Source organism: Artibeus jamaicensis, unplaced genomic scaffold (assembly GCF_021234435.1).
Source record: "Artibeus jamaicensis isolate MK-2021 breed Jamaican fruit bat unplaced genomic scaffold, CSHL_Jam_final contig_3126, whole genome shotgun sequence".
NCBI classification, from domain to species: Eukaryota; Metazoa; Chordata; class Mammalia; order Chiroptera; family Phyllostomidae; genus Artibeus; species Artibeus jamaicensis.
The window spans coordinates 17,878,744-17,906,255 of NW_026521723.1; the positions used below are offsets into that span (position 1 = coordinate 17,878,744).

The 27,512-nt window shown below is 37.0% G+C and overlaps 1 protein-coding gene and 1 non-coding gene across 2 annotated transcripts in view; both read left to right on the forward strand.

Annotated features, from left to right (window-relative positions):
* The window catches only part of GTF2E1 (general transcription factor IIE subunit 1), a 43,110-nt gene extending 19,668 nt beyond the window's left edge, over positions 1 to 23,442 (forward strand). The window contains exons 3-5 of the mRNA XM_037139810.2: positions 6,969 to 7,170; positions 12,103 to 12,344; positions 21,642 to 23,442. Of these exons, the coding sequence (XP_036995705.1) occupies positions 6,969 to 7,170; positions 12,103 to 12,344; positions 21,642 to 22,066 (869 nt within the window). The 3' untranslated portion in view covers positions 22,067 to 23,442. The remainder of the gene's footprint in view (positions 1 to 6,968; positions 7,171 to 12,102; positions 12,345 to 21,641) is intronic.
* Positions 18,406 to 18,509, forward strand: LOC119045189 (U6 spliceosomal RNA). The gene has a single exon (XR_005081747.1). It is a non-coding gene; the product is annotated as a U6 spliceosomal RNA (small nuclear RNA).
* Positions 23,443 to 27,512: the final 4,070 nt, after the last annotated feature.

The following is a 27,512-nucleotide window of genomic DNA, read 5'->3' on the forward strand; positions in this document are numbered from 1 at the left end:
GGAGATATGTACTTTCATTGGAAGAGTCCCAAGTTACAGAATTCAGACTTTCATATATTAAATACTACTGAATAGACAACCCACACAGAGTTTTGAAATATTTGTTTGTATAAGATCTTTTCTCTCCCTATTTTCCATGCCTGTTAGTAGTTACAACTAGATCAATTTTGATCCTCTAGAAAACTTTCTACATTAAGGCTCAGCTTTAAAAAAAAGCCTCAGCTGCTGAGTAAATGCCAAGTATGTGATAGGTATTTAATGTTTGTTAAATAAAATCTTTGTTACAAATCCTTTCTCCCTCTGTTTTCTATGTTAAGAAATTAGAGCCTATGTGTATACATGGGGAGACCTTATTAAATTGTATCTGGCAGGGATGATAGTTGTTGGGAGAGCTGTGGTTCAGGACAGTACTGTGAATTTAGTCTTTTGGGTCCGAAAGATTTGTATTTGAATCAGATGTATGATTTTTGTTTTTAGCTATGACCTAGTAAACTTAACCTCTTTGAGTCTTTATTCTTTCATATGTTAGATTTGGATGGTACTATTGACACAGACTTGGCTCTGATGAACATATGAGAATATCTGTGACATAGCTTTCTTATTTCTTTTGTGGTTTGTGAATGTAGATGACCAACAAATGTGTTATTGAACTTTTTTTTTCTTGCTCCCATCATTTGTCAAGCTTTGCCTAAAGAATCTTTGTAGTCTTTGTTTTTTCCCCTGCTGCCACATTGTTGGATCTAACTTGCATGTTCTCCTTGGCTTGGATTTGCTATTTCCAGTTTTTGCCTACTTGGTTTAATGTGAGGGAAGGGAAAAATGGCAAAGAGCTATGAGCTTCAATTTCAGTTTCTTCTCTCATGCTCGAGTACTGTATTCTGTGCACACTACTTAGTGCAAAGTGGTCCACCTACAAGAAGAATTGGGGTATTTATCATATTGATTATTTAACAGCAGCTCTCCACCAAGGGTACGCATTAGAATTCCTTGTGGAACTTTGAAAATTTATATCCTGGGTCCCACTCCAGAACTATTGAACATCTCTGGGGTGGGGCCTGGGTATTAATTTAAAATTTCACTAGTGATTTTTATGAAAACACTGTTAAGAACTGACTTATTGGAAGACCATCTCAAGCCAGTAAGGCAGGTCAATTTTAATAAATACTAGTTTTGATTACCTCATGTTCTTTCCCAAAAGCCTTCAATCACCTTTCTGTTACTCAAGAATAAAGTCAAAATGAATCCTGACATTCAAGACCCACTTATGGCCACTGTAGTTTATCTGTTAATTCTGTTTTGTTTTGTTTTACCATTCTTTTTGATAACTGTATTCCTAGAAGACTGAAATTACAGTTCAGCATTATTTTCAACTACCTTGTTTCTCTTATGATCTAGAATGTCCTGTTCTCTCCCCTTTTTCCTTGATCTCTAATAACTACTTTTCTTCTAAAGTCTACCTCAAAAGGTGTACTTTTTCCATAAACTTTCTCTAGTACTCTCAAGCAAGAAGTTGTATTCCTTATTTTAACTTTAAAATGCTTATGTGCTTTATTTTTGCACTGATCCCTGATCATGTTTATGTCCAGATACCCTTCTTCTCTAGTAAACTTTAAGTTTATTGATGGCAGATTCTATTTGTGCTCCACCACTCACTCAGTAGAATGGTACTTTGTACATAGTATGTGCTAAGTTTCTCACCCCTGCCTCTGGTTTGGGGAAAGCTTATTTGCATTTTTTTAATGTTTAGTGAAATTTATATAAGTGCTGCTGGTATGTTAAGCTGGTCTTAAGTCATTTCCATAAAAATGTAGAATTTCCTATTTTTCTTGTTAGACTCCAGACCTGGCTTTTGACAGGCCTGTTCCTGTTTAGAACTGGTGTGTGGTAAACGTAGGGTGCAGAGATGTCAGGTCGGTGCCTCCTAAGTGGTTTGGCAGATGTGGTAACTGTTGGGAGATGACAGTTCTCCGTGGGTCTCTCTCACGTTTGTATGTCTTGCAAGAAGAGGTACTATCTGATGGCCTTTTTTCTAGACTACATTTTTTCAAGGGTATTTATATAGTGAGCAGCTTGGAAGCTACAGATATTTTTTCCAGAGCAAAGGGCAAGTTTGCTTACTGTTTAGTATAATAAAAATATACTCCCCCACATATAAAAAAAATGCTTAACATCAGTAATCATCAGAGAAGTGCAAATTAAGACCACAATGAGATACCACTTCACACCTGTCAGAATAGCTATCATCAATAAATCAATAAACAAATGTTGACAAGGACGTAGAGAAAAGAGAACGCTCATGCACTGTTGATGGGAATGCAGATTGATATAGCCATTATGGAAAACAGTGTGGAGATTCCTCAAAAAAAAATTAAAAATAGAACTGCCTTATGACCCAACAATCCTACTTCTGGGTATATATCCAAAGAAATTTAAAACACTAATTCTAAAAGAGATATACACCCCTATGTTCACCGCAGTGTTATAATAGCCACGGTATGGAAGCAACCCAAGTGCCCATCAGTAGACCAGCGGATAAAAAAGTGGTGGGCCATATATACAATGCAGGATTTGTGACCATGAAAAAGGATGAAACCTTAGCATTTGCAACAGCATGGATGGAATTAGAAGGTATTATACTAAGTGAAATAAGTCAAATAAAGACAAGTATGATTTCATTTACATGCAGAATCTAAAGAACAAAGTAAATGAACAAAGTAGAAACAGGCTGATAGATACAGAGAACAAACTGAGTGTTGCCAGATGGGAGGCTGATTAGGGGATTGGGTGAAAAAAGATGAAGCGATTAAGAAATACAAATTGGTAGTCACAAAATAGTCACAGGGATGGAAAGTACAGTATGGGTAGTATAGTTAATAATATTGTAATAACTATGTGTGGTGCCAGGTGGGTACTTGAAATATCAGGGGGATTACTTCGTAAATTATATGATGGTCTAACCACTCTTGTCTTGCATATTGAATGTCTACTGTAATTGAAAAATAAAATTAAAAAAGTAATAGTCTCCCTCTAGCACATGTTTGCTCAGTTCAGTATAGTCAAGATACCATCACTGTCCAGAGCAAAGGATGGGTATATTTATGCCCATTTTATAAAAGACTTGGGTTCCTTCATATCAGGATTTTCCTCTTGTAACATATCTCACTACGTGTACAATTGTCACCTGGCTCTCTGTGTGTCACTGTATGGGAATTGGGGGCCTTCAGAGCTGTCACAAAGCTGACACTGGCCTCTCCTATTTTTGTGAGTAATGAATGCTTTATCTCTGACCCTAGGAGTCTTGTGTCTTTCTACAACACCCATGAAATGGGCAGGATAATTTGTTAGCTTATAAGTAGGATAAAATCTCAGATTTTTTACAGTTCTTGATAGTAGTACTTAAGCTACTCATTTGAGAGCTGGAAAATGGGCCCTTATACAAGTAATTGTTAGTAAATCTTAATCTAAATTAAACCTGGGTCTTTGGAAAGTTACTTGAATGAGGCTGGAATTCAGGACCCTGGTGACTTATACTGCTTTCCTATTTTTGCCCCCACAAAGCCAAATTTATTTATTCAAGTAGAGGACTATTACTCTAAGATTACTGTTCTACCAAATGATGATGTGAACAGAGAGAGATCTCTTTCACTCTTTTCCCAAAATAAAAGCATGTTGTTTTATGTGGATGAGTAACACTAACAAGCATATTTGTTTATTTAAAGTTGCAGTTTGGAATGTATCTTGTCTTCAAAGGAGAAATTGGGTATTTGGGAAGGTCTTAAAAAAATTGGTATAACTTAATTTTAATGACAATCTAATAAACTAGATAAATAATAAAACATAATATGTTTAATAGCAACAAATGTTAAGAAAAAAGGGAGGACAGGATGGTATTGAAATTTTAGGTAATGTTGGTTAGGGAAGGCCTCACTGAGGTGACTTTCTAATAGAGAACTAGACTAAGAAGACTAGCCATTCACCTATCTGGAGGCATAGCATGCTGGGTAGAGGAAACAGCAAGTACAAAGGCTCCCAGCAAAGTACGCCCAGGGCAAGACTTTGAGGAGCCCAGCTTGTAATGCTTTGAAGACATATGTCGAGAGGATTAGAGTGTTGCCCTTTGTCTCGGCTCTCTTTCTGTGCTTTAATTAGAATACTTGTATGTTTATATATTAGTTACTTCTTTACTTGTGGAATGGAATTTCTTCCTTGAAATATAATTTTGGAAACTGTTGAATTAGATAGTTTTGCAGTATTCTCCAGTTTTCTTTGACAGTCTTTGTAAGCACCCATTTTTCAACATTTAATGTAAGTTCCACATCACTTTTTTTTAATTCAGCAGGTATTTGAGAGCTGATGTAGACCTTATTTTATATGATCCCACATGGATTATATTCTTTCTATTTCTGTTGAAGAGAAGAGGCTGAGACAGCCTGAAGTAGTTAGAAAATAACATAAGATAGCATACCAAATAAAACCCCACTAACCAAGGTTACTAATTTTCAATTTTTAACCTTGATAAGTGAACACAAATCATTTCCTTGAAATTCCATCTGGTTAGGCCATATCTGTCTTAAGGATTCCTCTTTCCTTGGGTTTATGCCTTATCTGCCTATGCTTCTCACTCTCCTTGATCTTTTTTGATGTTCTGATCTATGTTATGGCTTCAGTTACCATTTATATCTTGTTGATTCTCGTATCAGAATTTCTAGTCTACTTGAATACAGGACTTAACTCACTTAAGAGCTTTAAGCAGTTGTAATAAGTTGCCTTCTAACATACATTTTAATAACCAGTGGGCAACGTGGATTCAGATATTTAAAGCAAATTTATATCATTTCCCCCACAAAGAAAAAAGGACTTCTTCTTCCTCTCTTTATTTTGGTACATAGTATGCTTGTCTATTTGGTTAAGCTGGAATCTTTGTTGATGCCCACTAGTCAAAGACCATCAGTCAGAGACCCATAGATAAACAAAGTTGGGTTTATCAATGCTTTCTGCAAAAAGGGAAGCCACTTGCCATGGGGAACCCTGGAGTGTCACAGTAAGGCCCCACTGGACAGAGGATTTGGGCTTTTGTTAGGTAATTTTGGGGAGGATTTGGGGAAGTTGGTGGGAGTTTGGTCTGGATTGGGTGCTGTCAAGAAGTGGGGCTAATTTTGTGATTGGGAATCTTAAATCTTATCTACGAGGTGAGAAGCACAGGGCCAGGCTAAAACTGTAATTGGTAAGGAAGCAATAGTCCCAGTTAGCTGAGATTTTTTTGTTTTGGGACAGAGACCTTGCCTTTGTCTGTACTCGGACTCAAACAGACTTGGCTTTGCATCACTTCCATAATGGTCACAAAGGACCTTCCTTATCTGCCGTCGGTGTAATCTGTGAGATTCTGTTTAATAGAGAATCTAGCTGTGAATGCTGGGCCACCTTCTATCTTCGAGGGGTGGTTTTTCTCTCTCACTGATTTTGAGTTGGTGTAAAAAATTAGGTACCATTTGGACAGTGGGAAGACGGATGAAGGGTGTTTTAGACAAGATATATGGACAAAGAATTTACATGATATTGGTTATTTATGTGTAAGAAGCAGTAAAAAACTTTCTGTTTGAAATAATCAGCAGGCTTTAGTGTTGTGTTGAGACAGAAATGCTTGGTTTATTTATTACTTACCAGGGAAGAGGGGTTAGGGGATTGGGCTATATATATCAGTCACATGTGTAGAGTGTGAGTTTCAGCAAAATAGTGTGGGTTTGATTCTTGCCCCCTCCTCACAATTAGTAGTTAGTTGTATGACCTTGAGTAATTTACTTAACCCCTTAGAACCTCTGTATTTTATAGATCTAAATGGGCAATAATCAGAGAGTTGATGGTACTTGGTAAGCACTCAGTATACAACAGATGCTGTTACTGCTTTTCTTTTACTGGCCATGTGACTTTGGACAAATCACATAACTCCTCAGAGCCTCAGTTCTGACATCACTTTGCAGGATTGGTATAAGAATCAAAGAGTGTATGTGGAAGTGTTTTAGAAACAGAAAACACTACAAATGTAGATCTTAATTTCTAATATATTTTCTCTCAAATGTGTGAATTTACTCAACAGGTAAAGGACTGTGGTTGGGTTGTATATTTAGTGTCAAATTATACAGGATCTTGAATGTTAGGATGAAAAATTTAGATTTGATGCTGTGGGCTTTAGAAATCCAGCTACCAGATAGACTTCAGAGCAGGGCAAGGAGGTGACAGCAGTGGTGGCACAGAACACTTGGGATTGGAGAGGTGGGATTGGACAGGGAGAACCCAGAGGTTCAAAGACCAGAGTTAGGAAGTTGTTTCGTGCTAAATAATGGTAGTCATGGTTAGTGAAATGACAATAGAACTGAAAAATCTTAGCTGTTCTGTCTAAGAAATTACTACAATTTAGTTGCCAGTTGCATGTCAGGGATATAGAAATAATAACAAAGCCTTTTTGAACTTTAAATTTTAAAATGATTGGTTAAATTGTTTATAATAAATGGCTAATAAATTTGAAAAAATAGCCTTGTAACAATGGACAGTAAGACTAGGAACTTGGTTTCAGGTATCTATTACCCAAAATTTATGTATAAAAAGAAGGCTTTGGGGAAAGGGCACAGGTTTCACTGGTAAGCTGAAAAAAATTTGATTTTAAGTTAAAATAAGTATAAGTTTGTTAGAAATATGATTAAAAACTGCTATGCTGCATTTGGGGGTTAGACATTAGTTTGAAATGCACTAAAAGTGAGAGATGGATAGAAATGTGATAAATCACATACAGCAAAATGTTGATTTTACAGTCTCAATGGTGTGGATGTTCACTGTAAAACTCTTTCATCTTTCCTGTATATTTGAAAGTTTTAATAATGACATGGTAGAGGAGTTGTGGAGATACAAACAGTTTGCTAAAGGCTAGTCTTGATAATTTTTCTTGCCTGACCTGAGACTTGTTTTCTCTGTAGGAACTTTCCGCTGCACTTTTTGCAGCACAGAGGTAGAAGAAGATGAATCAGCAATGCCCAAAAAAGATGCACGCACACTTTTGGCAAGGTTTAATGAACAAATTGAACCCATTTATGCTTTGCTTCGGGAGACAGAGGATGTGAACTTGGCCTATGAAATACTTGAGCCCGAACCTACAGAAATACCAGCCCTGAAACAGAGGTGAGGGTAGGCCCTGTCCTCAGGAACAATTTTAAGCTTGCCCTTGTTTTAACTACCTGTACTTGGAAGAGAAAGAGTGGGTAATTAATTTGCCAGAAGACTACAGACTAATTTTTCATAGATTCTAAGCTCTGTTACACTTGTTTTACTAACTTGTGCCTGTGATGAAGTAAGTTTGTACTGAATGCAGAACAGTGTGGGCCTCAGGCAAAAATCTTTAGGTAGTCAGGTCTGGTTTCAGGTACTCACTCTGCTTAGGCCTGCTGCAGCTCAGCTGGTTGTTAGCTAATCCTAAATTAGTTGTACCTCTTGGGGATATTTTAATTTTCCTAGCCAAGTTCTGAAGGCTGAAATTCTTTAAGGAATGCAGCGTTTGTTCTTTTGAAGCACATTAACCACACCTTTCTTGTCCCCCTCGGTTTTCAGTGCAACTTCCTTCAAAGTGAAGTAGGTGTTACCTGTGGGTTAGTACTTCTTACCATGGCTTCCTATTTTTTTAGTGTACCCTAATATTTGAATTGCAGAGTTAGCCATAGTTTTGCATAAATGAGAATTGGGGTCAGTGAGTGTTCTACTCTACCACTTTCCTTTTTCCTCCTAATATCAAACTAAGGAAAAAGCTAAGAGCTTAGATTTTATACCCTTTCATAGAACCCAGCAGTCCTAGTTGTAACTGTATAGTTTTTAAGAGCACTCTTCGTATTTTATGCCCTCTGGTACCAGTGTTATAGAAAAGCCAGTTCTGGTCATTCCTGAGCAAATTGAGTTTCTTTTGGGTTGTTGAAAACAATCCAATTGTACAGAAATGAATTTTATCCTTTAGTGCTGTGGATCACTTAGGCTGCCTTTACATGTGATCATTGAAAACTGAAACAGAAGTAGCTTAATAACCTAGTTACATTCTCAAGAATCTAGATTTTATCCATGTTTATAACCTGCAGAATTCAGCCTGTTGGTTGTCTTTTTTGGAGCACAAGGGGATCTAGTCTAAGATGGTCATGTTTTTCTAGGTATCACATGTAGACGAAACTCTCCAAATGCAGAAAAAATAGGCCATCCCTTCCTAAATTTTATTTTAAGACTTTAAAATAAGACTTTTAAGTCTTATCTTTAAGTCCTATTTTAAGATGTTCCCAGAGGGCATCATTCATCCTACCTTACTCCTCTGTGTCTCACTGGCCAAAATTACTTTATGTGTTAATTTCTAAACCAGCATCTGGCAAAGGTTATGAGATCACATGATTGGTGCTTAGATAGTTCAGGTTTACCTCCCACGGCTAGGGAACGTCCAAGAGTCCTTTGGAGCAAATAACCATCAGCACTTGAATAAAATATGTAAGGAAAGAAGGGGAGGAGCCACCATTGGTAGGAGCCAATATCATCCATGTCACAGATAGTCTTAAATTTCTGTTACTGGTCATTTGGTCTCTTATCAAGGATATATTGTTTATATCTTTTTCTGTCTACATAAGTAATACTATAACCCTAACATAAGAACCAATGAGGCATAGTAACGTTGTAAAAATACATACTTTTCTAAGCCTGTGGGTTATTTCAGGTTGAAGTATCCTTTAGCATTCTCTCTGGTTGCCTTCTACATAATACAATACCATCCATGAATTATTCTTGTGTTTCCTCTTCTAACTATAGTTAGTTTGCTTTTTATCAAGATGTTTTCCCACTACAATAGTATTCTTTCCCCATCACTACTGGCATCTGGCTCTGATGTTCCCACCTGCCACTGTCTACCTCCCATTCCAGATCTTTATTTAGATATCCCTTGCTCCATTCTGGGGACCAGTCTGAGTCATGCAGTGATGCTAGAGGCCCTAGCAACTCACTGTATCAAATAACCTGGCTTCTTAGGAATGACGATGATTGACTCCAGAGATGAAGAAGAATCAGGAAATAGAAGAAATAAACAGCAAGAAAGAGCTGTTCAACAGGCTGGTCTCTAGGAAAGAAAGGGTGAATGGAGGCAGGCAAAAGAGATAGAACAGAATACCTGGAGGTGCCAGCTAGAACAAAGCACAATTGCTTCCATGAAATCAGGAGAAAAACCATTGGAGCTAGGTTTTAAGGTGTAACCTGGCTGAGATGGCCCCACCAAGCAATTGACAAGCTGTACCACCTGAATATAACATCCTGAAAGTGGTATTGATTTAGCCTTTCTCTACTATAGGATCTGTTTCACAGCGTAACAAATCTGCAATAACCACCCTGCCCCAAATATAAGAACAGAGACTACAGTAGAGGAGAATGGAAGCTTGGGGATGATAGTGATTCATCGATGATTTTTTTAAAAAAATAAGTGCCACCATGGTTAGTTTGGTTACTGATTTGGAATCAATTAAATTCTAGCTCATCCCTAGATCAGGAATCAGAACCTGCCTCTGCAGAATTAGTAGACTTAACCCAAGAGCTGATGGACAGTTTCAGCTTTTCAGCAAGTCTTTCTTAAATGGCATTCCTTGCCCGTAGCCTCTCCTTTTTCATCATGTCTTTTTAACACTCACCTTAAAGATCTTTAAATTTTTAATTTGAAATAATATTCCTCCCCCACTCCTGAGCAAGAGTTATATCTTTTTAAAGTTCTAAAATTTCTTAACATAAAAAGATTCAAAGCTGAATCGTCCCTTTTATCATCTTTAAGTAAAATATCTACATTCTCTCCATAGAAGACATATAATTATGTACAAGGAGTGAACCTACGTGTCTTTCATCTAGATTTTTAGTGTCATATTTGCTGATAATTTAGATTTGTCTGTATCCATGGTAAAGGTAGAAATAAAACCTGTGTAGTCAGTGCTTTATGGTTAAAAATATCTTTTTAAAAAATTCTTCTAAGTTTTAAAATTTGTGTGACTTGTGGTCACACCTTTTATGTTTCAAACTGGAATTAAACAAATTTTCGGTTTCTGTAATGGAATACTAAAAACAAGATATAGTATACTGTCTTTTATTAAAAAAGTAGTCTCATGCTAATATTTATATTAGTTATCCTGTTCTTTTTCCCCCACTCACCTTTCTTGTTCTTCTCTACTCATTGACCTTCAGAGTTAATGCTAAAGAAAGAGCAGAGATGAAAGCTATATGTTCAAGATTATATAGGGAGAAACAATAACTTCAGAGAGAGTGAGTGGAGCATTTAAGAGTCTGGATAAAAGAGATACAGAAAAGGACAGGGGTGTAGTTGGCCAGGTTAGAGTTAGAGAAGCATGAGTGTATGGAAAGAGACAGAAAAGGCATATGAGCCCTGGCTGTTGTGGCCCAGTGGATTGAGCACCAGCCTGCAAGGCAAAGAGTTGTCAGTTGGATTCCTAGTCAGGGCAAATGCCTGGGTTGCAGGCCAGGTCCCCAGTAGAGGACATGTGAGAAGCAACCACACATTGTTGTGTCTCTCCCTTTCTCCCTCCCTTCCCCTCTCTCAAAAAATAAATAACTAAAATCTTTCTTTAAAAAGGCATATGGCTAGCCCAGGGAGACACAGTTAGGGGCAAATAGGCAAGTAGATTAGGCTCATTACAAGATAAGGATGTTGGCTGAGGATAAAAGGGAGAGAGGAGAGACTCAGGATATAAAGTGAGCACATAAACATATAAACATAGATTAGGTCAAGGGAGAAGAGAAGAGAAAGAGGTGAATGCTTGAGGGAGACTAAAATTAAAAAACTCAATTGGCACCAGAGTAAGTGGAGTCAGATTATAGTGATGACAGAGATGCAGCCTTTTAGAAGACATCAGAACTGTTAGAAGATGGAAAGATAATGACCGAGGACAGATAAAGATTAAATTGAAACAAGCAGAGTAAATAGTGCAAAAAATAACTTTAGATAAATGCAAAAAGAAAAGAGAGAGGAACCAGTTATTAGCAACTAGCATAAGACTTTATAATATATTAAGATAAATAAATTGGATATAGAGAGATACCTAATAAGCCTAGAATAGGACAGCAAATAACTGGTATAAAGGCTATAGGAGAGGTTTATAGCAGCCCTAGGTGTAGCTAGGGCAGTAGCTGGTAGACATGGATTAAATGACTGAATCAGTTTGAATTGGACAACCAGAGAGTGCATTTTTGTATAACAGAAGTGGCAGTGGGCCTGAGGACAGCAAGAGGGAGGGAGAACTGGAGGGATGGGATAAGCTCAAGATAATCTCCAAAATATGATCAGAAACAGAGTGTTCTGAGGGAGAGATGTAATGACCCAATCAGATACACTGACAGAGCAATCCATCAAAGAAACTTAAAGTAAGCGTGAGGCAAAAAAGCTCAAGTAGATATAAGTGGGCCTGGGAGGACATGAAGAACAATGGAATAAGCAGAAATGAAGTAGGATCAAAGAGAAGAAAAAATAGTGAGTGACTCATGAGAGAGAAGTGGTACAGGACATAAAGACAAGTGAAGAAGTATTGGGTAGGCCTAAAAAGAGACAGGACTGCACACTAGATGACAGTTCAGGTTCCGTGGAAAACATTTAGAGAAAAATGAGAGAGAAATAGAGGAGAAATGTGGGGCCGAAGGAGTCAGGCAGTGCACACTGAAAGGAACACAGCAAAAGGTATGGAGAAGGGTACATGAAGATGTACATGGGAGAGATTTTTGCCAGCTAGTGTCTTTCAAGTATATTATGCCGCCAGACTGTCTGCCCCCTTCCTAAGTAGATTTATTGCAACATCTTAAACCTCAGTCATTTATATACACCAGATGATCTGATCCACTGTTTGAAGAATGTAAATGTAAATATGATGTGTTCTTATAACCCATGCAACTTTCGCCATGAAATATGAGCGGTTTCTCAGAATTGTTAAAGCTTGTATACATGATTGATAGCTAGCATTCATTCAGTAACCACATGTGCAGCTGCCCTCCTTTTCCAATGCCAAGACTTTAATATTTTTCCTCCTGTCTTCCTTTAATCTTTTTATATAGCAAGGACCGTGCAGCAGCTACTGCTGGAGCTGCTGGCCTGGCAGGTGGGCACCACCGGGAAGCATGGGCCACCAAAGGTCCCTCCTACGAGGACTTATATACTCAGAATGTTGTCATTAACATGGATGACCAAGAAGATCTTCATCGGGCCTCCCTGGAGGGGAAATCTGCCAAAGAGAGACCCATTTGGTTGAGAGAGAGCACTGTCCAAGGAGCATATAGTTCTGAAGAAATGAAGGAAGGTAAGAGAAGTCATTAAAATGAGCATGTCTGGGTTTGGTAGAAAATGAGTTTGATTTAGTGGGAAATTGTTTAGGCAATTCTTAGTTTTATTGGTAGTCCACTCTGTGTTTTCCAAAACAATTGCCTTATAGCAAGAAGTAGGAAATTAAGTATAAAGCATTAAAACCAAACGATATACTTGCATTATTTTTTCACTTAGTTGAAGAAACAAATAGACAGCTTTTAAACCTATCTATCTTTATTTTTAATTGAGGTAAATTGGTATATAGCACTATATATTTCAGTGTACAACATTATACTTCTACATGCATATGTATTACAAAGTGATCACCACTGAAGTGTAGTTCCCATCCTTCACCATACAGTTGGCCTCCTTCACCCATTTTACCTGCACCTTAACCTCCTTCCACTCTGGTAGGTAACTGCCAATCTTTGTATGTCTGTTTGTTTTTGTTTTATTTGTTTTGTTTGTTTGTTTTTAAGATTTCTCATATGAATGAATTCATACAGTATTTGTCTTTCCCCTGTTGTTGCAAATGGCAAGATTTCATTTCTTATGGCTGAGTAGTATTTCATTATGTATATATGCTTAGATGGATACTTAGATTGTCTTCATTTCTTGGGTATTTTAGATAATGCTGCAGTGAACATAGGGGTGGATATATCCTTTTTTCCTTTTTATTGACTTTATTGAGGTGACACTGGTTAACAAAATCATACAGTTTCAGCTGCACAGTTCTACAGTACACCATCTGTACACTGTATTCACCACCCCAAGTCTCTGTCCATCACCGTATGTTTCCCCCTAAACCCTTCTCAGCCTCCCCTCACCCACATTCCCCTATGTCATTTTGAATTAATATTTTTGTTTTCTTTGGATAAATATTCAGAATGGAGTAGCTGGATCATATGGTAGTTCTAGTCTTAATTTTTTGAAGACTCTCCATACTGTTCTCCGTAGTAGCTGCACCAATTTAACATTTCTACCTACAGTGAATTCTCTTTTATCTACATTCCTTCTGACACCTGTTATTTTTTTGTCTTTTTGGTAATAGCCATTCTAACGGGCATGAGGTGATGTCTCACTGTGGCTTTAATTTGCATTTCCCTAATTATTAGTGAAGTTGAACATATTTTTATTTCCCTGTGGCCATCTGTATGTCTTTGGAAAAATGTTCAGTTCCTCTGCCCATTTTTCAATCAGATTTTTTGTTCTTTTGTTGCTGAGCTATATGAATTCTTTATATTTGCATATTAACCCTTTGTTGGATATATTATTTGCAAATATAGTCTCCCATTTCATAGGTTGCCTTTTCATTTTGATGATTTCCTTCACTGTGCAAAAGCTTTTTACTTTGATGTAGTCGCATTTTTGCTTTTGTTTCTGTTGCATTTGGAGTCAGATCCATGAAAACATTGTTAAGACTGATGTAGCGGAGCTTACTATCTGCTTTCTTCTTGAAAGTTTATGGTTTCGGGTCTTATGTTTAAGTCTTTAACTCATTTTGAGTTAGTTTATGTGAATGGTGCAAGATGGTGGTCTGATTTTTATTCACACGTGGCTATCTAGTTTTCCCAGCACCATTGTTTGAAGAAACTGATCTTTCTCCATTATACTTTTTTTACTCCTTTGTCATAAATTAACTGTCCATATATGTATGGGTTTATTTCTGGGCTCTGGGTTCTCTTTAATTGATGTATATATTTGTTTTTGTCCAAATACTATATCATTTTGACTACTGTGGCTTTGTAGTATAATTTGAAATCAGGAAGATACCTGATACCTCCCTCCAAGTTTGTTTTTGTTTCTTAAGATTGCTTTGCTATTTGGGAATGTTTACGGTTCCACACAAATTTTGGAATTATTTGTCTTATTTTTGTGAAAAATGCCATTAAAAATTTGATAGGGATTGCATTGAACATGTAGATTGTTTTGAATAATATGAACATTTTAACAATATTAATTCTTCTAGTCCATAAGTCCAGAATGTCTTACCATTTATTTGAATCTTTATATTATCAGTACCTTAAGTTTTCAGTGTACAGGTCTTTCACCTCCTTGGTTAAATTTATTCCTCAGTATTTTATTCTTTTTGATACAGTTGTAAATGGAATTATTTTCTTAATTTTCCTTCCTGATTGTTTATTATTAGTGTATAGAAATGTCACAGATTTCTGCAGATTGATTTTGTATGCTGCAACTTTACCGAATTTATTCTAGTGGTTTTTAGGTGGAGTTAATAGATTTTTCCATGTTCAGGATGGGGGAAATAGGTTTACAGTTGTTCATATGAAAAAATGATACAATAATTAAAAAATAATATAATAACAAACTCTTTGTTTCATGTGTTCATAATTGTAAACCTATTTTTTCCCACCCTGTATTAATCATGTTATCTGCAGATAGTGAGAGTTTTGCTTCCTTTCTGATTTGGATGCCCTTTATTTTTTCTCTTGCCTAATTGCTGTGGCTAGGACTTCTAATACTGTGTTGGGTGAAAGTAGTGAGAGTGGGGATTCCTGTCTATTTCTGATCCAGCTTTTCATCGTTAAATACAATGTTAATTGTAGATTTGTCACATATAGCCTTTGTTATGTTGAAGTATGTTCCCACTCTGTTTTTATCATAAATAGATGTTGAATTTTGTCAGTTTATCTTTCTGCATTTATTGAGATGGTCAGATGATTTTTATACTTTCATTTATGTAGTACTCTACATAAAAGTATCACATTGATTAACTTGCAGATGTTGAACCTTCCTTACATCTCTGGAATAAATCCCACTTGATTATGGTGTGTGATCCTTTATATGTATTCTTCCGTCAGTCTGGTAATATTTTGTTGAAGATTTTTGCATGTATGTGCATTAAAGATATTGGTCTATAAATTTTTTGTGGTGTTTTTGTCTAGTTTTGGTATCAGTGTAATTCTGATCTCATTAAATGAGTTCGGAAGCATTCCCTCCTCTTCAGTTTTTTGAAGTAGTCTGAGAAGGACATGTATTAAATCTTCTGTGAATATTTGATAGAATTCACTGGCTATTCACCAGTGAATCTTGGTCTTGGACTTTTGTTTGTTGGGAGTTTTTAGAGTACTGATTCAATTTCCTTACTCGTAATCAGTCTACTCAAATTTTTTGTTCATGAGTGAGTCTGAGAAGAATGTGTGTTTGTAGACATTTCTTCTGGATTGTTCATTTTGTTGGTGTATAATTGTTCATATTATTGTCTTGTGATCTTTGTATTGTAGTATTAGTTGTAACTTCTTCATTTCTGATTTTGTTTATTTGAACCTTCTCTGTTTTATTATGGGTTAATACAGCTAAAAAAAAATGTCAATTGTTTCTCTTTTCAAAGAACCAGCTCTTGGCTTTATTGATCTTTCTAATTTCTTTTTGTTTCCATTTTATTTATTTTCACCCTGATCTTTATTATTATTTCCTTACTTCTGCTAACTTTGGGCCATGTTCTTATTTTTCTCATTCCATTAGGTATAAACTTAGATTGTTTGTTTTGAGATTTTCTTATTTCTTAAGGTAGGCCTTTTTGCTATGAAATTCCTTCCCAAAACTGCTTTTGCTGCATTCTGTAGATTTTGGTGTGTTGTATTTGTGTTTTCTTTTCTCTCTAGGTATTTTTTTTGTTCTTGATTTTTTTGTGATAACCATTTGATTATTCAGTAGCCTGTTGTTTAATCTCCACATTTTGTGTCTTTTTTTTCTTTTCTTTTTTTTTTGTAACTGAGTTCTAGTTTTATACCATTGTGGTCAGAGAAAATACTTGATTTGATTTCAGTCTTCTCGAATTTATTGAGGCTTATTTTGTGGCCTAATGTGATATTCTGGAGAATGTTCCAAGTACACTTTGAGAAGAATGGTATTTTGCTACCAGTTGGATAGAGTGTTCTGTATATAGTTATTAAATCCATCTGATCTAATGTGTCATTTAAGGTCGATGTTCCCTCATTGATTTTCTGTCTGAATGATCTATCCATTGGTGTAAGTAGAGTGTAAAAGTCCCCTATTGTTACTGTATTGCTATTAATTTCCCCTTTTGGTCTGTTAATATTTGTTTTGTATATTCTGTTGCTCCTGTGCTGGGTACACATAAATTTATAAACATTATATATTTTTGCTGTATTGACCCCTTTATCATTATGTAGTATACCCTTCTTTGTCTTTTATCACATTCTTTGTTTTAAAGTCTATTTTTCTGAAATGTATATGGCTACCCTAGCTTTCTTTTCCTTTCTATTTCCATGGAATATCTTTTTAAAAATTTTTATAAGGGTTTGAGTCAAACAGAATATGCCTGGAAGCATGAACAGTAATATACTTTCTACATGGACTATCTTTCACCATCCCTTCACTTTCAGTATCTGTGTGTCCTTATTTCTGAAGTGTCGTGGTGGAGGGTAGGGCTGTCACCTGGCCTGGCTAAAACATGCATCAGCTGCTGCCGGAGGGTAGGTGGGGCTCTCACGAGGGCCTGCCCAGCTGTGCTAACATGTCAGGGGAGAGTTCCAAAATGGTGCCTCCCGGTGCCAACATTTGCAAGGTAGTAGGAAATTACAGAAATGGTACCTACCAGTGTCTCCATTCCCAAGGAAATTTACAAGTTTTCTTTTTCTCTGGCAGATGTTTTAAGGTTAGTAAGTAGGTTTCCTTCCTATATGGTCTAGATACTTTTTGAACTGGTGGTTTTGCACTGTTCCCAGGGCAAGTGAGTTTGCACACAAGTCCTTTAAGTGCGGTTCTCTGTTCCCCACAGTTCTGTGGGTTTCCTGGATGTACTCCCCATTGGTTTTCAAAGCTGTGTTTTGGGGTTTGTCTCTTGTGCAGGATCAGGGTCTCTTCCAAATGTGGATATCTGCACCTGGGGTGTTTTTCTGTTTTTGTTTGTTTTTTGTTTTTGCAAGACTTTGTCTCTGCCTCCCACCGATCTTTTTTTTTTTTTTTTTAATTCTTACCTGATGATATGGTTTTATTGATGATGGGGAGGAGGAGGGAGGAACATGGATGTGAACAGGAAACATTGATTGGTTGCCTCCTGTTTCATCCCAACTGGGAATCGAACCCACAACCTAGGTATGTGCCCTGGCTGGGATCGAACTCATAACCTTTTGGTGTACAGGACAACTCTTACCAACTGAGCCACCATACCCAAGGCCTGGGCTACCTCCTATCCATCTTGATGCTGTCCTTTTATTCTTCATTGTAGAGGCTTTATTCACCTAATTTCCAGGTCTTTGTCAGATGATATTTTCCAGATGTAGTTGTAGACTTGTGTCTATGGGAGGAAGTGTGGTCAGGATCTCCTGTGCTGCCATCCTGAACTGCTCCTAAATCTCCATCTGTAGATTTAAGAAATAGCCATCTCTTTCTCTTAATTTTTTTTTTGACAAGTGCTATTGTGTTCAAGGTGGCCAAATTCATCTTTTTTCTTTTGTGGCCCTAATTTATATGCACTTCTATTTCTCTGAATTGGGAGGAATAACTATACACTAGTCCAAGATTTTTGTTGTGTCATAAATACCAAGAAGTTTGTGCAGTTTAAAATACATAGTAAGACACCATCTGAGTAAAGGATCAAGGATTCTCACCTTCATGAAGATTGATGCAACTTTGTACTAGAAGATTTTAGAAATCTCTATGAGCACTAAAGGTTTAAGAATTGCATAATAAGGGAGACTGGATGAAAGAAGGTGAAGGGATTAAGAACAAATTGGTAGTTACAGAATAGTCATGGGGATGTAAAGTACAGCTTAGGGAATAGAGCAGCCAAAGAACATACACGCATGACCCATGGACACGGACAACATGTCCATGTGAGGGGATTGCCTGAGGGAGTGGAGGTGGCCAAGGGAGAAAAAGTGAGGACAACTGTGTGGCATGAACAATGACGTACAATTAAAAATAATATAAAAGTAATAAAAAAGAATTGCACAATAATCATAAGTTTGAGAACTGTAAGATTTTACTTTTTAAATTTTAGTTTTAAGTTACAGGATTCAAAGATTTTGGGGATGAGGATTTAGAAGTACATAGAAAATGGGAGGTTAGCGCTTGCTTTGGCAGCACATGTACTAAAATTGGAACGATACAGAGATTAGCAGGGCCCCTGCGCAAGGATGGCATGTAAATTCATGAAGCATTCCATATTTAAAAAAAGAAAAGAAAATGGAAAGCTAAGACTATGAACAAAGTTTACTCAGGAACTGGGAAGCAGAGATGAGGGGGGGTGTGTACCTCTGGTTGGAGTTCCGCAGCATTCACATCCGCGTGCCTCCACGTAGCGTTATCAACGTGTCAGCTGAGTATGGTTCTTCACTAGTAAGGAATTATCAGTAACTGAAAACCACTTTATCTTTTTGGCCTTCTAATCTCTTTTCCCTTCACAATTAGCCTTTCTTTACTGTGTATGCTAAGAATTGTAAAAGTAGTGTGGAATTGAGTAGTTATAATAAAATCATGTGTTACCTCTTTGGTGTTTTAATTCTGATCAGAAAAAGAAGTTTGTTTTTGGCAACCATACTTCACATACTTCCTCCTTCCCACCGGTTAGGTTGGCTGTGATGCATAGCTATTTTGATTCAGTTGTTCTAGATTATGTAGTAATTAAACTGTCAGCTGTTTAATGGGCTTATTTTCTCCACCTTGGCTTTTTGCGTATTGAAACAACCAAACCTTCTTTTCTTTGAACTTAGAAACAAAATTGAATAAAACTATTGTTAGCCAGTATTAAGATGACCTTAAATAAGACATCTAGCCTACCCAATTAAATTTTGTGAATATTACTTTCTGTATAAATTAATAAGCTGTCATATCTAAATTTGTCTTTGTTAAGTTTTATGATAATATAATAGGCTCTATCCAGTGAATGTATGAATTGAGTCATAAGTCTTATTTGTCTACCCTTAATTTTCTTCAGATGTCAAGTCATTTTAATGTCTTTCAGAATTTTATAGACTTCAACCATGTCCTTATTACTATACAGAAAGTTCTAATTTCTTTTGATTCTTCTCTCCTTATAGATAAGTCCTCTTCCCCCAGTCACCTCCACCTATAGTTTTAATTTTAGTCACCTTTTTCTGGACAATCTCCACTCATAATGTACACCGCTCGAGACCTACTGATCAGAATACATGTTGTTCATACATGGATTCACATTAAGTGATTTGAATTTTATTTCCAGCATCCTACTGGTTTTTATCAGAAAATTTGTTTTGCTTTGGTTCTGGAAGTGTATTAAGAATAACAACTTTAGAAACATATGCAGGGTTTTTTGAAAAACTTCTTCTGCCCTGTATCTGACAGCTTAGACCACATATTTCAGGATATTTGAGATTATTTTAACCAGAGGCAGATTTTCTTACACTTGTCAGTGTGGAACTAGATCTACCACTTTGCCATCTGTATGTATAGGACCCTTGTCAGAAATCTCTTCTGACCCTCTCTCATCCCTCTCATGACCCTTGTCAGAAGTCTTCTAGATAATTTCATTTGGTTCTCAAAGATAAATTGCTCTCCCCCTCATTTTATATTTTATTCAAAGAAGCAATGATTGCCTTAGAGACTCATATATATTTCTTGTCTTTTTTTTTTTTTTTTAATTCCTTCATTGGCAATAAGGGCTCTGGGAAGAGAGGTTCAGTCTTCTTCCCTGGTGATGATGATAGGTTGATAACACTATTCTAAGGGCCAGGACTATTCTGAGCACTTCACAGAGATTCACTAACTTTCACAGCAGTCCAGTGAGATAAATACTTTTTTTCCTTTTGTACTTGAGAAAATTGAAGCAGAAAGAAATTAAGCAACATGGCCAAAATCACACAGCTAAAAAGTGTTGAATCAGGATTTCAATCAATGAGTCATTTCCACGTAACACTTTTAATCCTGTTATATATTTTAAATGGCAGTATGTTTGCTATTATTTTCTGAATATAGAATGCAAATGTTTGTCTAATTTTGTCATCTTCGGTATATCAGGCCAGATGTGTACACAAAATGATAGGTTGGTGGTATGTGGTGAGAGAAGCTTCATTCTGATACCAGATTCATTTTTATAGAGTTCAAAGTGTGCTTAGGTTGCTTCAGGAGGCTAAAACTGCCAAATATCTACTCATTCATTCATCAAATATTTATTTAGTGCCTAACAAGTGATAGACACTATTTTAGGTGCTTTGGATATATTACTGAGTAAAAAAAGATAAGTATCTGTTGTGGAGAACCTTTCCCATGCTGGGAAAGGGTACCAAAGACAATAGACATAAGTTATTTATTGTGTTAGAAAATCATAATCTCACCTATAAGTGGAACCTAATCAACAAAACAAACAAGCAAGCAAAATAGAACCAGAGACATGGAAGTAAAGAACAAACTGACAGTAACCAGAGGGTGGGGTGGGAGGGGATAATGAGGGGAAAGGAAGGAAGGGTTTTCAGGAACATCTATAAAGGACACATGGACAAAGACAAAGGGGGGTAGGATCACGTGTGGGAAGTGGGGATGGCTGGGGTCAGGGGGAGTGGTGGAGGGAAAATGGAGACAACTGTACTTGAACAACAATAAAAAAAAGTTAAAAAAAAAAGAAAATCAGTGCTATGGGGGGAAAATAGAGTACTAGGAATATAGAAGTAAATTAAAAGAAGGTGAAAGATTTGTAAGACCTGAGGCAGATAGATGTAAGTATCCCAGGTAGAGAGAACAGGCAGTGCAAAGGCCCTGAGGTAGGACTGTGTGTAGTGTGTACAGGAATGCCATGGAAGCCACTGAGGGTACAGCGGAATGAGCAAGAGGAAGGAAAAGACGTGTTGGTGGGAGAGAGGGGTCTCACATAGTGGAGGACCTTATATACCTTTGGCTTTTACCCTGGGCAAAACGAGGAGCCATATTTTGATTCCCTACTATGGCAGCTACCATATGTGGTCTTTCATAGGTATTGTTTTATATGCTCTTCTCCAGAGCCCTAGGAGGTCGATGCTTGAATCACCACATTTTATAGAAACAGATACTGAAATTTCGAGACTAAATATCTTGACCAAGGTGGCATGGCTTACATATGAAAGAATCAGTATTTAATTCTAGGCTATATTATTCTTAAAACCCATGTGCTTAACCATTATGCTGTTTAAGTTCCAGTTTGTGATAACCATTTTGAATGTATTATGGACAGCGACTCTGAAAATAGAGTCAATGAAGTCTTATCAGTGTTATTTTATATTAAAATGTATTTTTTATTATAAGGGAATATCTGTTATATTTTAAGGATATCGACTTTCTGGGTTTTTCCTCCCAGGTGGCATAGATATAGATGCCTTTCAAGATCGCGAGGAAGGCCGCACAGGGCTGGACGACAATGAGGAGGTTATGCGAGCACTGCTCATTCACGAGAAGAAGACCCCCTCTGCCACCGCGGGCTCAGTGGGGGCGGCTGCGCCTGTGACCACTGCCAATGGCAGTGACTCAGAGAGTGAGACCAGTGAGTCAGATGATGACTCTCCCCCTCGTTCAGCAGCCGTGGCTGTGCATCATCGAGAAGAGGACGAGGAGGACGAAGAGTTTGAGGAGGTAGCAGATGACCCTATTGTCATGGTGGCTGGTCGTCCATTCTCCTACAGTGAAGTGAGCCAGCGGCCGGAGCTGGTGGCACAGATGACACCAGAGGAGAAGGAAGCATACATAGCAATGGGACAGCGCATGTTCGAGGACCTGTTTGAATGAGCTCTCTCTACCCTTTCCTCCTTCCTGTAATGTTCATTTCAGAAAGAAATTTCTTACCTTTGAAGAAAAGTATTTAAGTGGCTCTCTGCCCTTCTAGATGTAAAGTGACTATTAATCTTGCACAAAAAACAATGGGGGATAAAGACTGATTTTTATGACAAACTTTCCCAAAAGGTAGGTTGGCTACAAGCATTCCCTTCCCTGGTATTGCTACAGTATTAGTGGTATTTTACTATATATTTTTTAATCGAATCATCTTCTTTTTCTTTTTAAAACACATCCTGCCTCCTTGTGAAATAAGTGAGGGGAGTCTGTATGGTAAATTCTTCCTTCCTGGCTGCCTGCAGAAGTCCACTATGATGGGCTTGCAGTAACTCACTGATCACATTTTTTTAGTCTGTCCTGAGCAAGCATTCTGAACAATTTCTAATAAAAAGCAGTTTGCCAACAGCAAATCATTTGATGAGGGAAAAAACAATCTTAAAATTTCATATAGCCTCACAATCGAGGATGTTGTCAATAAGTAAGAGGAAGAGGGAATGTGTGCCAAAGAGGGGTGGGTATGCCTACATCTCATGATTAATATCTGAACCAAAATTTGTGTGTTTAGAACTGACCTGACTAGTAGATTCTGTTGTTTTGCTTATTGCCTCTTGGTTTGTACATTAGATGATAGAAAACAAAGTGTGCTTGGTAAACACTTACGAAGAAATTAGAAAAAAGTGTGGATATAAGGACAATGAGTCCATATAAAGTGTTGAAAAACAAAGAGCATTTGGAATAGTACTTTTGAGAATTGCTGAGTTTGTGCTGATTTGGATGTCCTTTATAGAAAGCTGTGACTGGTTCCTTTTTTCCTTCTTCTACAGTGCTATAAATTGTTTCATGAGGGCATTTCAGCAGAAATCAGCATATAACAACTGATTACTCCCCTCTTTTTCTCACTCAACACCATGGACTGCTGTCTTTGCCTCTCTCTTGATTGGTGTCAGACAGTGGTGTTTAGAGTAAATCCAGTATATTGTTGAGCATTGTATCCTCAACAAACAGTTTATTTTCAGTTCTGATGTATAATACGATATTATTCCCTAAAGCAGAACTTTAAAAATAAGGAACTTTCATACAAGGATCTATAGCAATTGTATATTTTGTAATATCCACCCTTGCATTGTAATTTTCAAGTATTTATCATCTTATAGTACTTGTGAATTAAGATAGATTTTAGAGTTATCTGAGCCTTGTATGAAGTGATACTTCATTTACCTGGGTTGTGTTAATGACTGCGTATTGACAAACTATTTTATACTGATTGAAATTTGTTAATTTCCAGCTCTGTAACATCTTGGAGCATAATTAAAATGAATACTCATCCCATTAAAAAAGAGTTTCAGACTTTTTTCTCTTATTAGTCATATTTTAAATAACAGATGCAGTTGTATGTGGTCTAAACTTTTTTCTGGCAATAGTTGACTTAAGAATGACTTTCATGTATACAAACCTTGTACACATGGGCTGTTCAGCTTTTCAACATTGTTTCTTTAAACTTTTATAGTTCTAGAATGAAGTTCATTTAAATAAAATAGGAACCAGATGTTAAATTTTAAAACAGTTGCAGGTTAACTGTCAGCTCTTTAAGTGAGTAAATATTTCTGACTATTTTTTCTTGGATGTGACTTGCATGAGTTCTACTTCATAAAATTACTGTTGTGTTTTTCTTTCCCATTATGTACTGGCTTGTTAAAGAATCATATAGAATAGTTACACACTTCTTTCATCTCCATCTTGCAGTCTAGGTGTTTGCCCCACTCCTACGATGAAATAGCTTTCTCCAGGCCTAATTGTCCAACCTAACAGTCCTTTTATTCTTCATTTTCTTTGGCGGCTCTTCATTATTTGATGCTGTCAACTCATTGTTTCTCCTTGAAACACTTTTCATTTAGTACCCTCGCTGTGACACTGACCTGGTTCTCTTTACTTCATTGGTTACTCCTGCCCAGTCTTTAGGCTTTATTTTTTCTTCTGCTATATGTATCAGCACAGCTCAAGGCCTAGCTCTTTTTTCCTTTCTTTGTGTGTGTATGGATATGAGGTTTGTGTAATGGAAAAAAATTAGAAGTGAAGACAAAAGTATGAATAAATATTCATAGCAGCAGTGTTTCAAATAGAATAGATACATAGGTATACTAAATAGGCATTAATCAGGAATTAAATTATTTTCCTGTAGAGCCATTTAGAAGACTGTATTGATAGGAAAATATATCCGTAATTTATTAAGAGGGATTCGGTTTTTCTACCTGTGTATATGTTTGTGTGTGTGTGAAGAAAAAAAGTGGTCAATATACGTGCTTAGACACTAACTTTTTTTACATATGTTGACTTATTTAATCTTTATAAACTGAGGTAGATATATGTATACAAAGATATATATGATCAGAGTTGAGGATTACAGTGGTCTTAAGATGTGCTATAATGGAAAAGATATTTCCCTTTTGAAAAAAAAAATCAAGTGGACATAAGAGACCTTACAGGCAAGAAGAGGCTGGAAAGAAGTATTCCAAGTCATGAAATCCAAAGACCTACATCCAAGATTGATCTGTCCAGCAAAGCTTTCACTTAGAATGGAAGGACAGATAAAGTGCTTCTCAGATAAGATCAAATTCAAGGAGTTCATCATCACCAAGCCCTTATTATATGAAATGTTAAAGGGACTTACCTAAGAAAAAGAAGATAAAAAAGATGAACAGTGAAAGGACAGCAAACTCACAGTTATTAACAACCACACCTAAAACAAAAGCAAACTAAGAGGACAGCTAGATCAGGAGCAGAACCATACAAATGAAGATCACATGGAGGGTTAGCAACAGGGGAGTGGGAGAAGGAGAAGGGGGGAGAAGGTACAGAAAATAAGTAGCATAGACAGTAGATAGAAAATAGATAGGGGGGAGGGTAAGAATAGTATGGGAAATATAGAATCTAAAGAACTTCAGACACATGGTCATAAACTAAAGGGGGGAATGGTGGGGGAAGGGGTGTGCAGGGTGGAAGGGAATGAAGGGGGGAAATAGAACAACTGTAATGGCATAAATAATAAAATATATTTTAAAAAAATTAAGAAGTTCACATAGAAGATACCTGGCAGAATTAAAGAAAAAGAGTGACAAAAGTCAAGCCTTTTATATTAATGTTAATGCTAGGATTTTAAGGTATGCCTTTTTTTTAATCCTGGATTTATCATTTCCTTAGATAAACATCTCTGAATTTACTATCAGAATTAGTAGGAAAATATTAATATATAAAACTTTGTGTACTACACCACATTTCAGTAACATATCTAGTGACTCAGTAGAGTTTGACATTACTTTACCCAACAGGTTTATGTCTGTTAAGTGGCACAGTAATCTGATGAGAAAAACCAGTCAGTGACAGAATGGCCAGAAATGGGAGCCCTGCTAATTGACAGCCTCGGAAGCTCTCAGCAGGCAGACTCACACCCCAGTTAGTCAGTACAGGAGGTCACAGTGTCTGCTGACCTCAGGATGTCTGGAGTTGTACCACCCACAGCCTGTGTATGGCCAGCACTCCTCTCTGAGTGAGATTGGCTGTGTTAGTGAAACCCCAGTGTCAGCTGTCCAGGTGTGCCATTGTCCTTTAAGATTCAAATAGAACAGTTTTACCCTAACATCATGGGATACTCCTTCAGTACTGATTTTCTGTGTGTGGGGGCGGGGTGGGATTTGCAGAAGGGGTTGGTGATTTATATCATCTTGCTCTGCCTTCCTGCTTCTTTGGCTTCTCTACCTCCTCTGCACCCCCTATACTGGCTCCCAGACTGGCATCAGTGCAAGATCTGCACTGAAGTTTTTATAGTAATGATCAGGGACAGGCGATGAGAGGGGGTTTTGCCTCAGTATTTCATAGTCTAGGAATATAAGAGTGGATCATATACATTTTTGTTCTTGGGTCTCAGCATTCTCACAGGTTTCATCTCCAATGAAATCCTGGCTTTAATTAAATCTTGCTAAAATTTCAACTCCTCTTTTTTCTTTTCTTCAATTACCCCTTTCTTTCTTAAGGCCTTGCAAAGCTATAAATGTATTAGAGGAAGTAACTTTGTTCATCATTTTATTCCTATTCCAAATAGTGCTTTGAACGTTCCTGTCACATCCAAAGTGCCTAGCAAGATGTTTACCTAATCAAGGAACCACCTTCTCACCTCTGGGAGGTTAACTGTGCCTTTAAAAGGAGCTTTTATTTTCTTCCCGCTGCACTAAAAAGTATTACTCATCATACCATTATAAGTAAGATGATCTATAAATAGCCCTGGCCCCAGGTGATCCATAACCTTGTAAGTTGGTAGAAAACTACTTTTATGCTATCTGCCCTTAAAGTTGAAGCCTTTTTTTTTTTAAAGATGTCCCTTTTTCCTAAAACACCTTAAGGAGTATTCAGTTTAAATGATGAAAAGAAAATACCCTGTTTGGCATAGCTGGGAAGTCAGGAGACTAAATTCTAGTCCCAGTCCAGTTAACTACATACTTGCCCTGTGACGTGGTTACCTGATATAATCTTTCTCGGCTGGTTTCTGGGCTGTCAGTAATGAGAGGATTATGCTAGGATCACTAATGAGTCCTTCTGCTCTGATATTCTATGGAGGGAATACTTATTGAAATGAGGCCAAATAATAATAACCAAACAAGAAAAACCATGTCTTCTGATAGGCTACAGCAATTCAAAACAAGTGAGGATATTTTAGTTGAGGGAGTTGTGTAAGTTGCAGGTGTAGGATTTAGAATGTAGCCAACCACAGAATAAACAAATGCTAATTAGATTTCTCCTTTCCTATTTGATAAGGTACTTGCCTGAGGAAGACATAATTGAATACTTCATAACTTTTTGGTACTGTTTGGAGAGAACTGGACACTGGATGGGGATAGGACTGGAAAAAGCAGTTCATTTTCTTTTCTACCAGTCGGCTCTATGGCTAGATTCCCAGCCAGGACCACAATAGAAAGACTTAACATATGTACTTCCTTTTCCCTTTATTTCTGAATTTCAAAAAGTAACTAAGAAATGCCCATCAAAAAGCAAATATGAAAGTCTTTAGAATTTAGAAATTGGTATTCTATTTGTTTAGTATTTTGTTTCCGCTAAAGCCTATTTCACATATGTAATCTTAGTCGAGCTGGGCTATTACAACTTTTAAAAAAAATATCTAAAAATCTCTTGGAAATATGAAAAAGATTTTCAGAAAGACACTGGCACTATGGCAAATTGACTATCTATTCTTTTGGCTTTTTATATTATAAAGGGAGCAAAATAGACTAAGTACAGCTACCTTCAAAACATGTAATGGGCTGAGAGGGAGAAAAGGTCATGCAGTATTACTCCTTTCTTTGAAAAGCTAAAGGAACGAGCCGATTCTGGTGTAGCCTAGTACATGACCCAG